This window comes from Actinia tenebrosa, unplaced genomic scaffold (genome assembly GCF_029948245.1).
Source record: "Actinia tenebrosa isolate PJP-AT-01 unplaced genomic scaffold, QUT_ActTen_1.0 PGA_scaffold2__45_contigs__length_23673736, whole genome shotgun sequence".
In the NCBI taxonomy this organism is placed as follows: Eukaryota; Metazoa; Cnidaria; class Anthozoa; order Actiniaria; family Actiniidae; genus Actinia; species Actinia tenebrosa.
This window is the reverse complement of record NW_028292579.1, coordinates 9,330,824-9,346,245: the sequence shown is the minus strand read 5'-3', so window position 1 is coordinate 9,346,245 and position 15,422 is coordinate 9,330,824. Positions and strand designations below refer to the sequence as shown.

At 38.1% G+C, this 15,422-nt stretch overlaps 1 protein-coding gene across 1 annotated transcript; it reads left to right on the top strand.

Moving 5' to 3' along the window:
• Nucleotides 1-567: 567 nt before the first annotated feature.
• On the top strand, nucleotides 568-14,860 carry LOC116304982 (uncharacterized). The gene is made up of 10 exons (XM_089034302.1): nucleotides 568-1,008; nucleotides 1,143-1,213; nucleotides 4,913-5,165; nucleotides 6,315-6,439; nucleotides 8,684-8,809; nucleotides 10,105-10,180; nucleotides 11,130-11,235; nucleotides 11,419-11,527; nucleotides 12,126-13,161; nucleotides 14,351-14,860. The coding sequence occupies exons 1-10, from the start codon at nucleotides 774-776 to the stop codon at nucleotides 14,758-14,760; spliced, it is 2,547 nt and encodes an 848-aa protein (XP_088890428.1). The 5' UTR covers nucleotides 568-773; the 3' UTR covers nucleotides 14,761-14,860.
• Nucleotides 14,861-15,422: the final 562 nt, after the last annotated feature.

Sequence of the window (15,422 nt, the reverse complement as noted above, 5' to 3'; positions counted from 1 at the left end):
TAAACAAACAGTATGAAACAAGAAAATATATGAAGGAATTTTTCCTAAAGTTTATGATGATATATTTATTCATTTTGAAAGTGTTTGGTATCAGTTGCTGATTTCGAGCTGTGGTCAAAACATTGCTCTAACCGGAAGTGATGTAGTACAATTTTTTCCGAGTGGTTCTATTATTGACTTAGACTCGAACACTAGATAATATCAATGATAAAATTAACAGTTGAAGTCAGTGTGATTTAAAGTACGAAAGTACGTAGTTCTTCTTATTTTTAGAGAAAGATCTCAACATTTCGTGGTTTGAATACAGAATTTGCACAAACCGGAAGTGAAGGTTTTTTTTCAGAATTCATAGTCTGGTCTGATCAGCCTAGGAGAATCGCTATAAAAATTAGTATTTTTTAAATAAATTTGATAGCATGTAGGATATGATGTTTATGATTCACTAGTGGTGATTTTTCTTAGCTTTAGAATAATTTTTTTTCATCTTAGAGGCCAGTGTGTGATTTAATTTAACCGGAAGTGGATAAGATCGTCGTGTGGAATCGCCCTGTCCATATATGGCAACCAACCCATTTTGCGTACAAAGCAAAGTTGTCATTAGACTTGGAAGGACTTCGTAGTTGACATGCCGTCAGGAGATCCAAATATTTCCCTCAAAGGATTAACTCTCCCTCCATAAGAAAAATGCCACAGTAGCATCGATATTTAAAGCATATTTAAGCGTTTTCACGACCCTCAAAATCCGCAATCCAAGCGAGATATTTTGAGTCAAAATGGCCGAGCACCTTGAGTTGGTGGCCGAGATTCCGAAAGTTGAAAAACTTACAGTGCAAGAACGTTTAGAGTACGCTAAAAAAAGACGAGCTCAGCAGATCAAAAGATGGGAGAGAGAAAAGGATTCAGACTCCGGTCCTCCTCCAAGGAAAAAGAAATTTCGGACTAAACCATTGACTTTTGAACCTCAATTCACGCTTCTGGACGCAGCAACTAGGGGAGACGTAGACGAAGGTACGAACCAAAGACAACCGCGACTTCTCGTCCTCAAATACTATATTTTTCATCACTTCATCTACCAACAATACCTATACTAACTTTTCTTGCTAATAAAATATTTATTTACGAGTTTGAATTTTTAATTTCAGTCAAATCGATGCTCGACGGTGGCGTTGATCCTAACATTTGTAACGACGATGGATTAACAGCGCTACATCAGGTAAAAAAACTTTTTATAACCAAGCATGAGAACTACACTTGATAGATTTGATCGTCGAGATTCCATCATCATTAGGATTGCAAATTCTTAACGGAGTAGAATTGTATTTGTTCTTAGCGATCGTGACTTGTTTGGAGTGTGTAAACCAGTTCGATTTTTCTGGTAAAGTTGTGTGTTCATCCGTGGGTATCCCGAGTCTACTTCACATTACTCAAAATCTCGTTTGTCAAAATTCTTGATGTCAAACAATTCATGATTTTGTTATTAAAGCCTCCCAAGATTCCTCAACTATGAAGAACTTAGAATCAGCTAGAAAAATCTTGAGCTAAAAACCTACGAGTTTAGACTTGAATTCGAGTAAAAAAAAAATACATTGACTTATGTACAAGAACTGAAATGAATTTTCAATTTACTTTTCAAAAAGTTAATTTCCCTAATGAAGTCATATTAAAAATTAGATAACTGGAATGTTGTTTGGAGAGTTATTTTCATTTCTTTACTGCACATATACTTATTTCAATATGCGTTTAATAACTATTATAGGTTTTTTGGCCTACAAAAAGTAGGAATTTATTCTATAAGCTTCTTCTTTGACAAAGGATTGTAGTTATATTATGGCTCATCATCATAGGAGTTATAATTATAATTTTTGTTTGATTTTAACTTTGATATGATTGATTTGATAATGCTCGAGATTATTTACCAACATCTACTTAATATTGCATAGACATTGTACAGATCTCTGAGAAAATGTCATTATTAATGTTACTAACTAATGCATGTGATTTCAAACTTTAATTTGTTACAATAATTATTTATATATGTACTGCTGGGAATTAAGTTTTGTGTTGATATGGATTACACAGTATATCACACATAATCTCAAGAAGGCTTTCATGTAAAAAAGCAAAATTGGAGGGGGAAAAAAGCAAAATTGAAGAGAAATAAATTAGAAGTTGAACTTACAGTAGCAGAAAATACAAAAAGAATGTAAAGTACAGTGTAGGAATGATTAGCAATGTAAACTCTATTCTTGTACTTTGTATCCTTTTTTGTAATAAATCACTTCACTGTAAAATAAAAGCTCCCCTGAGTAATATGCAGTACAAAGCCGTAGGAGATTTATATTTTTAACGAAAAATTATATATATTTTTTACATTTATAGCAAGATAATTAATTTCTATTTGCTATTTTAGTTTTTTGCTAATTTTATCTAATACAGCTAGTTCTTGTAATTATGTTAGGCGTGTATGTACATTTTTATAGCTTCATGACCTTAGTAATTTTGTTATGGATCATATATAGTTCATAACTATATTGGGTCATCTTTAGTATGTATGACTCACCTGTAATATTCCCAAAATGTGACCTTTCTTTCAGTTGGTCTGCATATTATGTTCATATGCCTATTTGAAATTCTTGCCCTAAAATGACCTCATTAATAAATTATGAATACAAAGATATTGTTACTTAGTACATTTTCAATTTTATCCTGTGTAGAATTTGCATTTTTAAACTAAATATTATTAGTTAATTAAAAAAAATTACCTTGGTTAATTGATTGCTTAGATAGTCAAATTAGAGAAATATAGCTGTGATATATAAACGTCTTTAGATCATTCAAGCTTTCCAATTTTATTGAACTCTGAAACAACCTTCTGTCTGATTAAAGTCAGGGCACAGGTAACATATATGACTAACAGATTGAACCCAGTTCCAAAACAACCTATGGGCTGATCTCAGAGTAAGTCAGAGTAATCCAGTACCACTTGAAAGCGGCATTTTCATTGCTCCCTAATTACAGTACCGCTTTTGTAAGGTTAGGTTTAGTGCCATTATTCGGATGACCAATCTATTGTTTTTTAATCCAATCATTTAACTCGTTCTGAGCAGTACGGGCTGGCTCCTAAGTCAAGGCACTGCTAACTCACAGATTGAACTATACGCAAATGGAATTATGGTGTCATGATAACATATTTAGGGTAAGATTTTCTTGTGTTTTTTGAACATTTAATAATTTAGAAAGTGAAAATTGATGGATTAGAAATTAGCCAAAACAGCATATGAAAAAAAGTGTATTGAGTTACCACAGTTCAAGTGCTATAAAAGTTTGTTTATTCAGGTTAAAGATACAATACAATACCTCTCTTTAGCAGCCACTTGACTGAGGGTCAATGCTAAATAGAGGGATAATAAATAAAAAATCTATATTCACTCTAGTAATCTTTAGATAAAATAGAAATATATTTTTATAATAATGAATAATAATAATAATATAATGGATTCCACAGAGTGGCTCTTCTTCCACTGGATTCCAATTGGAATTTAGAAGTTGATTTTTATGGAGGGAGGAAAGCAGGGAACCCGGAAAACCCTCAAAGCACAGGAGAGAACCAACAAGCAACTCTATGCTCACATACGACACTGGCGAGCATTTTCACAGCTACGCCACCCGTGCTTCCCAATTTTTATTTAAGTGTTCTAGAGCTTTTGTACTATAATTGTGGACTTTTTACTCACACACACTACCGCTACATTCAATATTCTATGCACACAACGCTCAACTCACATGTTGATTTTTGTTGAGGGAGGAAAACAGGAGAACTCAGAGAAATATATAGTCATGTAAAGTTATATTGTATAGTTAGAATGGTACCAAGCACTGATTGGTCGAAAACTGTGCTTTATCTGATGCTATCTGCATGCAAGTTCTGCTAGATCCTGTAACCTTCTTTCTTTTTACTTAAATAAATTCAATATCGAAATTAAATTAGTAACTATATGATAAAACGAATAAAACAGCTTTTTCTGTGCTTCATTCAGTAATAAAGCACTTAGGAAGCAGCGCCATAAGCATGAAAGAAGTGCAAGAAGCACTTGCCTACGGCTCCTTACACTTCTCCTTAAACTTCTTTCATGGTTAAGTCATCTTTGCATATTTTATTACTGAATGGAGCAGTAATAAAGCCGTGCTAACCAGCTGCCTTATCAATTGGGTCACAAGGCCTGTTAGGCACCAGCTGTCCACCCAGGAGTGGTAAACGCATTAGATTAGATTAGATAGTATATCTAATTAAATTAACCTATATTCCTCAAGGAGACTTTCATATTTTATTTATTATTTATTTATTTATTTTATTTATTAGCTCTCATTAGCCCCTATTAATAAGCCCTTAATTAGTTTGGAGAGGTCTTAATACACTTATCAATGACAAATGTAGTCATCTCTTCATTTTTATATGCAAGTATTGTATAATATTTCGTATTATGTCTTATTCCTTTTTTATGCATTTTTTTTGTAATACGTAATATAGCAGAGATCAAACAAAGAAATAAAATAAAAAACCCTTGTAGCTTAGGAAAGAACAACACATAAAGTAAACTCAGTGGCGACCCACAGTGGTGAAAGACAGTGAGTTAGCAGTGTACATGTACACCACCCATAAATAGAGTAGATCTTTGCATAAGGGTGGAACCAGGCAGTGGGTGGGAGTTAGTCACCCCTTAGAGAATTCTCAAGATGAGGGCATATATTTTTAATGAGCAGGCTGGAGAGAGAAAGAGAGACTTGGTGAGACACAGTGCTAGTATCATGTTGCTTTTCTCTTGCTCTACTGTTCCAAGGCTGCGTATGTCGTAGTTAGAAAATTTTTATGTTATATTTTATGATTATAAACTCTTTTTTTTTCTTTTTTCAGGCTTGTATTGATGGAAGAGAAGAAATCATTGACATCCTGCTTGATCATGGTGCTATCCTAGACAGTGTGGACAGAGAATTATGGACTCCACTCCATGCCGCTACAGCTTGCGGTAATGAAGATATAGTGGAATATCTCCTGGACCAAGGAGCTAATATTGTTGCTATAAATGCTGATGGGAATATGCCGATAGATTTAGCTGAGGATGATGAGGAGCTGAGAGAGATTCTTGAAGCTGAGATGGAGGAACAAGGTATAGTTTCATCTATATGTACATATCTTCATGTCAAGCAGGCAGGCAGACAGACAGACAGACAGACAGACAGGCAGGCAGGCAGGCAGGCAGGCAGGCAGACAGACAAACTATGACAGGCAGACCAAGACTGATATGACCTGGTAAAATGCAATTCCTCTGATGTTGAAAAAAAATAAAATAAAATAAACTAAACTTGTATACAGTATTAGAAAACCTGCACATTTGTTGTGTGCAGTTATAAAGCCTGCATTGATTCAGTGACAGAGCATGATATAAATGTTTGGAGAAGCTTGACATGTGACAAAGTACTGTGCCAATCCCACATATATATGCTTTATAACTATACAGTACAAAGCCCAGTGGTCACAGTGATGAATTGGAAAGTGTGGGCATTTAGTGATGTTAAACTTCTGGAAAGCACCACAAGTTTATAAGTTGAGCACCACTCTCTCAATCTCAATCTCAGTCGCCCGAACCAAACTGACGTCCAGAGTAGTGGTACTTTCTCTGGTAATATAAGGTTCAGTTGCCCAGTGTTGAAGTCCAATCACTACCAAACATTAAGGGAATTGTCAAACCAATACCATAAATAAAACTTATTAAACAGTAGTAAAGCTTTACAAAAACATTCATTTAGCATGATTTTAGATAATTTTAGGGCAATATATATATTTTACAACCACCATTCTCTGTACGGGACTCTTCCGTGAGGTTCCCTTGTCATGACAACCACCATTCTCTGTACGGGGCTGGCTCTTCCAGGAGGTTTCCTTGTCATGACAACCACCATTCTCTGTATGGGGCTGGCTCTTCCAGGTGGTTCCATTGTCATGACAACCACCATTCTCTGTATAGGGCTGGCTCTTCCGGGAGGTTCCATTGTCGAGTCCACATGCACCACCACATTGTATATATTACATTATACAACACTTAACTCACATGTTGATTTTTATGGAAGAATGAAGCCAGGGATTGAATCTGTACCACAGCAGTGTTTAGGCAAGCTATAAAGCACTATGCCACCCATGCCACCTTGCTTGCAATCATGACAAGATACGATGGATATCTTTTATAACTTTGATTTACTTCACTTAAATGGAACAACAATCTGTATCTCACCTTAAATTTTCTATCATATCTTTTTAGGATACACGAAAGAAAAATTAATGCAATTGAAACGAGAAGAAGAAAAGAAAATGTTGTCTGATCTGAAAATGCAATCTAATGAAGACATGGATCTTGATCAAAAAAATGAGCAAGGAGCAACGATGGTAAGAAAAACTAGAACTGTGCATGCATGCCAAATTGAAGTTGGTTTTTCCTCCAATGAAAAATAATGACTGCCAATAATATATTCGCATACTTTTATGCATGCAGGTTTTTGTAACCAGATTTGAAGGTGAAGCTGGCTGGTTTCACCAAATAAGGCATTGCTAAAGTTTGTTTGGCAGCAAAAAGCCTGTGCATAAGTACATGTATACGAATACATTACTACCATTATTGTTGAAGTGTGACCCACAAGTTTGATGTCTTATTCGTCGACTAACATTTCAAGGACAGTCAATCAAAGAACTGCCAAAAAATGTCTTAAGGCAGATTTTAGACTGAATTACAAATTTTACCGGTAATCTTCTAATCCTCTAAAATCTTTAATTTAGTCCAAAATGTCCCTTAAGATATTGTTTCTTTACTGCAGTTCTTCTATCGACAGTAGTTCAATGCTTAGTTTGTGAATGAGACATTAAACTTTGTGGGTCACACTTCAACGATAATGGCAGTAATTTTAGTCATAGTACTTTTGATCCTCATGTCGTAATAGATGGCCCTTTAATTTTCCTGTTATGTTTTATTGCCACATTTTTAACTATAGATAAATATTTTTTCTTTTGTTTGACATTAAGTTCTATTTATTATTTTATTTTTATTGCTTTTCATTGGTTTATTTTTGGTAGGAAAATTTTTATTTATAGATCTTGATTTATTCATTTTGAATAAGTATTGTGCTGAAAGTGTTGATACATGTCTAGACTTCAACTTTGGCAACAGTTAAATTCAATAAATTCCAAAATGTTTTGTCTCTGACCTATACTATGCTAGCTACTGTAAGGCCCTAGCTTTCTACTGGGGGTGGGGTGGGGGATATTTACCAGTTATTTTCAATTATTTTCAATAACTATGTCACATTAAAAAAAAAAAAATTAATAATCACATTCTTGATTTTCTTGACTTGGTTTATTAAAAATTCAAGGAATTAAGCAACCTTAAACCTGTATAATAAATAATGCCTTTATTTACATTTCACTATAATAAAATTGCAATATATATATATATACATATATATATATATATATTGCTTACTATCAATCACGAGACTTTTTGGAGTTGACTGGGAGGCAAACAAGCGGTTGACTGAGGGGCAACCGGCGGATGTTAAGCAAAACGTATCAAAATAAGTCCTCAAACTATTGTATTTGACTATTTTCACAACATCAAACCAGAAAACAAGAAATCAAAACAACCTCCAAGATTCTACAAGCCATCAAAAAAGAGCTATTACCGGAAGTGACATCTATTGATGGCAACCTATATATATATATATAATGATATATAATTAATGAGAGTGTAGGGAACTTGGAGAAACGTAGATCATTCTACTCTTCAATAAACTCTTTCTCTTCATACAAATTTGCATGAAAGAGTTATTATGCATGCTCAAGACACAGGGTACCCATGTCACTCATTTTGCACCTGATTGATGCGTGATGTTAGGATCACATGTTGCATCACAGTAGTTAAGCTGGTTGATGATAACAAAGCATTCATCATTAGCTTCTCTTGTTAGATCAACCAACATGGCCGCTAAAGAATATGGTGACTAATTTGTATAGCTATTGTTCTGCACTATGATGATGATGATGATGATGATGATGATGATGATGATGACAATAAGTCAAAGCATTCATCATTAGCTTCTCTTGATAGATCAACCAACATTGTCACTGAAGAATATGGTGACTAATTTGAATAACTATTGCTCTACACTGACTAGCCACTGACTAGCCTTTCATACATGTGAAAATATTTTTGTGTTTCCATATGAACACGAGGCTAGTAAGTCCAGAACAATAGTTATTCAAATTGGTTGCCGTATTTGTATTCAATGTATATAGTCTATGTTTGGCATTTGGTTAAAAATATCTAAGTATTTTGAAGTAATATTTCAAAGCCGACAATGGGGACTGGACGGGACTTGAAGTCCAAGCAATTAGTTTCAGTTCGAGGTGCAAAATGACTTCTCATGCTCATTAATTATTCCACTTGGAGTAGCTGGAACAAAATTAATAAGGACTGAATTAATTTTGTTCCAGTTACTACAGACTGAATTCAGTCCTTTCACAGGACTTTATCAGGTTTCAAGTAACATCATGTGACCCAAAAGTAGCCCATTGATTGGCTGTTTTACTCATGAATTATTAATGAACATTTTAAATGATTATTACTTGGTTTGTTTGTAGGTACATATAGCTGCTGCTAATTGCTATGAAGATGCCTTGGAGTTTCTATTGGAGCATGGTGCTGCCGTAGATATACCAGACAAAGATGGCTGGCAGCCCATCCATGGAGCAGCTGTCTGGGGCAATGTAAGTTATGTTTCAAACCACCTCAGGGCTGATCTAAGTCAGGGCACGGCTAACTCACAGATCAAACCCTAAAACAACCTCTGGGCTGATCTAAGTCAGGGCATGGCTAACTCACAGATCAAACCCTAAAACAACCTCTGGGCTGATCTAAGTCAGGGCATGGCTAACTCACAGATCAAACCCTAAAACAACCTCTGGGCTGATCTAAGTCAGGGCATGGCTAACTCACAGATCAAACCCTAAAACAACCTCTGGGCTGATCTAAGTCAGGGCATGGCTAACTCACAGATTGAACCCTGTAACAACCTCTGGGCTGATCTAAGTCAGGGCATGGCTAACTCACAGATCAAACCCTAAAACAACCTCTGGGCTGATCTAAGTCAGGGCACGGCTAACTCACAGATCAAACCCTAAAACAACCTCTGGGCTGATCTAAGTCAGGGCATGGCTAACTCACAGATCAAACCCTAAAACAACCTCTGGGCTGATCTAAGTCAGGGCATGGCTAACTCACAGATCAAACCCTAAAACAACCTCTGGGCTGATCTAAGTCAGGGCACGGCTAACTCACAGATCAAACCCTAAAACAACCTCTGGGCTGATCTAAGTCAGGGCATGGCTAACTCACAGATCAAACCCTAAAACAACCTCTGGGCTGATCTAAGTCAGGGCATGGCTAACTCACAGATCAAACCCTAAAACAACCTCTGGGCTGATCTAAGTCAGGGCATGGCTAACTCACAGATCAAACCCTAAAACAACCTCTGGGCTGATCTAAGTCAGGGCATGGCTAACTCACAGATCAAACCCTAAAACAACCTCTGGGCTGATCTAAGTCAGGGCATGGCTAACTCACAGATCAAACCCTAAAACAACCTCTGGGCTGATCTAAGTCAGGGCATGGCTAACTCACAGATCAAACCCTAAAACAACCTCTGGGCTGATCTAAGTCAGGGCATGGCTAACTCACAGATCAAACCCTAAAACAACCTCTGGGCTGATCTAAGTCAGGGCATTGCTAACTCACAGATCAAACCCTAAAACAACCTCTGGGCTGATCTAAGTCAGGGCATTGCTAACTCACAGATCAAACCCTAAAACAATCTCTGGGCTGATCTAAGTCAGGGCATGGCTAACTCACAGATCAAACCCTGAAACACTCTCTGGGCTGATCTAAGTCAGGGCATGGCTAACTCACAGATCGAACGCTGAAACAACCTCTGGGCTGATCTACATGTAAGTAAGGGAACTGTTGTTTGGCTTGTAGTTTGACTAATCAATTATTTTCCCACCAGGAGCTAGTCTTGGAGACGCTAGTTGATAATGGAGCTGATCTTGATGCAAAAACACCTCAGGGGGAAACTCCATTATGTAAGCATAAGGGAAAAATGAATTAAACAAATATTCACCACTTTCCATACTGTCAGTTCACTGGTTCAAAACATTCAGTCAAGGCTGCAGGGTTCAAATATTTCGTTTACTACCTGGCAGCTTTGTGTTTGACCTGTGAACCGATGTATGGAAGATTGTGAATAAATAGAATCAAGTATGAGTTGGTTTGCTGTCATTCAGTTAGAACAAATTTGATGTAAAAAACTAGATAATAGAGAGTTTTAGATTGACTTTTTTCCTCCCCGCAAACGGCAAACGTGACCACGTTTTCATAGTTTTCCTGTATTTTACTTTACCTTTCACAAACCTTCTCACCAAGCGCAAATACTCTTTTGTTTTGTACTACTTGGACTTTTTTGCGATTCTTTTTCAGTAATTTAAAAGAATTTTTTACTGGTCGTCTGACGTTTCACGTTTGCCGTGAACGTAAATCTAAAACTCTCTAATGATAAGTCAATTAAGTCGACTGACTGACTGACCGACTTACCGACCCACTGACTGACGGACTGACCGACTGACTGACCGACTGACTGACCCACTGACTGACCCACTGACCGAATGACTGACCGACTGACTGACCCACTGACTGACTGACCGAATGACTGACCGACTGACTGACGCACTGACTGACTGACTGACCGAATGACTGACCGACTGACTGACCCACTGACTGACTGACTGACCGAATGACTGACCGACTGACTGACCAACTGACTGACTGACCAACTGACGGACCGACTGACTGACTGACTGACTTACCGACCCACTGACTGACCGACTGACTGACCGACTTACCGACCGACTGACTGACCGACTGATTGGCAGTTGTTTAAAATGACGGAATCATTGACATTGGGATGTAATGCTTTCTTATTGAATGTCCAATGGACTAAAGACTGACCTATCGGCATATCATCCAATTCAACAGCATTATGTGAAGACCCAGAACTACAACAGTTCCTCGTAGATTTAAAGAATAAAGTAAAAGCAAACAAAAAGCAATCAGGAAAGCGAAAAAGAAGTAACTCTAGATCGTAAGTACCCAGTGTCTACAATCATAAACTTTACTTCTTTACTCTTAGATAAACCTGTTTAATACGGACAGCCTGGTAATACGACCATTATCTGGTCGCCTAAACCAACTTGGTCGCAATATCTTTTGTTATCTATTCTACTCCAATATATAAATGTTCTATTCCACGTATCTTTCTATTCAGGCTGTCAGTCAAGAGAACAAGCTTGAAGGACAAGATCAGCATATCTCACAACGAAGCCAAGGCTGAAGCCATTCTGCGTGTGCATCCTCAACTGGCATTTCTTCTTCCTGTAAGCAGCTCACTTTCTGATTGGTTACTCGTGATTTGTCACGCTTTGTGATTGGCTACTATTGATTGCTTACGCTTTGTGATTGGCTACTATATTAATTGTTTATGCTTCGTGATTGGTTACCCGGCATTGTGTGTACAAATTAAGGAGGACATGCTGAATCCTTACTTTTTGGTCTTCGTTCACGTCTTTCAAAAATCTTAGCTTTAAAGATTGTTCTTGCATGACTGTTATGACCTCTATAGCCAACGAGGGGGGGGGGGGGGGGGGGGGGACCGGAAGTTTAATAGACTCTTCTGACTTGGACGTAATATTTTCCCAATTCAAACCACATACAAAGTATAATTTCTTAAATGTGAAATGTGATCGTGCGGGTGAGTGTAGTCTTGAGAAAGATTGTTGTTGGTGGTGACTGACAGTTTGTTGTAAAGTTTAATGGTCCAGGTGAGTGTAGTCTTGAGAAAGACTGTTGTTGTTGGTGACTGACGTTTCAACAACCTGAGCAGAAGTCATCTTCAGAGTCCAGTGAGAAAACGAAGAGAATATAATCTGTAGATTTTTTTGTAACATGCTAAAGTAGCAATCGTATATATTGCAGAAAGGAACTGAGGCCAAACAGCAAGAACAAAGTAACAAATCAATAGACATCACACCAGCAGCGACCGCAGGCCAAGCAACACAGAACTCCACCACCAACGCCACAAACCTTCCCACCAGTAGACAAGATACCAGACCAGAACAGACTGACAAAACTTCGAGTCTTACGAGACCAAAAGGCAAGGAAAATATCGACCCTGTTACTAGAGACAGCGGTATGGTTGCTAAGGACAAGAAATACGAAGATAGTGGGGTCAAAGAACGAAAAGGAAGTCTCAAAATTTCTGTCAAAACTTATACCACGACTATTGATAACAAACCAAAAGAAAGCGAACGAGACGAGAAACCACGTTCTCCCAGGGCAACCAGGTTACCAAGGGAACCAAAACCTGATGTTTCCATGGCAACCTCTGGAAGCAAGGAAGCTAGGATGTCAAGTTTACCGAGAGGCGGTTCGGATTCCAAGCAGTCTTCACCTCCTGCTTGTTCTCTTGTTTCGATCTCTACTCATTCAGGTTCACCGGAGAGACAGCCTGATCGTGCACAACCAAGAATTCCAACGGGGACGGCGGATAACAAAGATTCTTCCAGTCCACAGCGCGATTCTTCTGTGCCCAGGAAGCCATTAACAGAACGAGCATCCAAAACAGATAGCCCTAGTAATATAGTTGCGAAGGAGAGTTCAATGAGTCGCTGTAAAACAAAAGAGGAGCCGAAATCCAGTAGCAATAGTACAATGGATGTGAACTCCAATTCGAAGCCAGACAGAGATGCGAAACTCAGTTACTCGAGTAAAAAAATCAGCATTTCAAGTGATCATCTTGGACCCAGATCGGAGACTGTGTCGTCTGGTACCGGTAGTTTACCCAAGTCGACCAAAACACGTCCCGCACCCCCTCCCCCCATACCCCGGTCATCGGGGAGTCTCAGCCGAAGTCACGAGCCGGAAGATACTTCAGGGTATCCTGATTCATTCAGTAAAAAGTCACGGAACTCGAGGGAAAATATCTTGGATGTTGTTGCCACTGGACGCTTAGGTATGTGTGAGTTATGTAGGTTGTTTTTACAATGATTTTGATAAATTCTTGGCCGGGGTTTCACTTCTCGTCATATTCCTGTCTTGTGCGAAATGTTCATCAGCTGAATCACAAGTGTTGAATAGGATTCTTTCCAGCTGACAGCACGTGGTCAGCGTTTAACCATCATTTCGAGCAGATAATCAGATTCGAAGACTTTTATCAGCTGCTTGAAACCCAGAAATTATTATTTTAGTTTTCTGAGCCAACGATGTTTTTGGTCTTCGCCAAGTAGTGAGGGACCATGGGCGTACTTAGCGTTTAATGTTTTCTTATTGGCTGATAGGATAATTAAGGAGAACTAATTATAGAGTCCTTAGTTACCTCAATAGACCTTTTTTCTGATACGGCGGCCATCTTGAGTTATGAGATGCCGAGGGGACAAACGTAGAAATTTCAAAAGCAGTCTTTATGTTTCAAATGTCGTTCTATAAGTTCTATAAAAATATACCATGACAGCTGTGCAGTCTGTAATTTTTCCAAAGTTGCCCTCTCGGCATCCCATAATGTCTTGATTAAAACAATAGAATTCAAGATGGCCGCCGTATCTACAAAAATGTCTATTGAGTGTTTTTTATTCTGTTTTTACCATCATCTTGTCATCACCATCGGCACTACTATTACCATCGCAATCATCTTCCTTCATTAACATGATCAACATCAACCTAAAACCATCAATATGTAACAACTCAGGCTTAAAAGGTATATACTCAATTGAAGAGTCGTTGTCGGGTTCAGAAACAAAAAACATAGAAGCTGAGACCGAAATGGCACATGGGAAGTACGTCAAATAGATGCATGCTGTGACCGGCGACCCGTGGCATCATCCACTGTTTTTAATACGCGTTTGGCATTCTAAACCGACTGCATAGATGGTGCAAATGAATAAATTATAACATAATTATGTCATTTTCCATGTGCCATTTCAGTCTCAGCTTTTATGTTCTGTTTCTGAACCCGACAGCGATTCTTCAATTGAGTGTATCTGACACTTGAGATTCATCTCTCTACTCAAGTTACTTGTAACGCACATGTCACGCATTTCACACACTATCATCACCATCACCGTTATCTTGTACCATCATATCACCATCTGTCAACATCATTCTTGTGTACTTCAATACTGAATTGCTTGTATTTTTTCTTCAAGGACCACAAGACACGAAACCAGTTTCTCCTGGGGATGTAAAAATAGAAGCTGCCGCAGGAACAGCTAAATACACCCCAACCAAGGAACCGTACAGTAAACACCATGACAGACCAACAAACCACAATATAAACCAACCTCCCAATAAATCCACGAACCAAACTACCAGACCCAACAACCAATCAACTAATAGACCTACCAACCAACCAACCCCCACAAACCAACCAACCAATCAACCTGCTAGCCAACTCCCAAACAAGCATGGCAGCCAGCCCACCAGTAACAAAAAAGAACCGTACACGGAACGATACACCAGGCGGGATGAAAACGACGTGATTGGAAATGACAAGGTTATCTACCACGATCACGTGGATGTGGAGAGAGAAAAGAAAACTTGCTGTGTGATGATGTAAGCTACGAAAGACAGAGTCAAGAGAGGTGACACCATTTCGCAAGGTTTCGTAAAGTTAACTTCTTGAATAGCACGAAGGTTTATTATTTATCGCCTAGGGGAGGGGGGAGGGGGTGAGGAGGATTTAGGGGGGGGGGTCACGGTTTTTTAGACAACTGGAGGGGGAGTAAGGTATACATTGACAGGTATCAAAGGGGCATCGTTCAGTAGCAACCTGTTGTAAGGGGGGATCATATAAAAATAGTGCTTTTCGGTGGAGATAAGCTAATGTTTATCAAGTGGCAAGTAAAGTCCAGCAACCCCTTCTCCAGTCGACAAATAATGAATATCAATAAACCCAATCCAACAAGGCATTATATTTTCCCAATTCAGATCACCTGTTTGAGTTGCATGGATATTTTAATGTGTCTTCTGATCGTACACATTACAGTCACACCAGCTCATGCGTTCCTGTCGAGGTTCAAAGATTTCTTTTATCATTCGAAGTTTGATTTCCATCTTGCTTTGAAGCTTGCATTAATGAAACGATGTGAATTTCAATTCCGGCCTTTACCTCAAAACATCAAAATGTTCTTTTGTGAAAATTTTTTTTGAACAAAACAACACAACGCACTAATAACTTGAAAATGGTAGCTACAAGTTTAAAAACAATTTGGCTTTGCA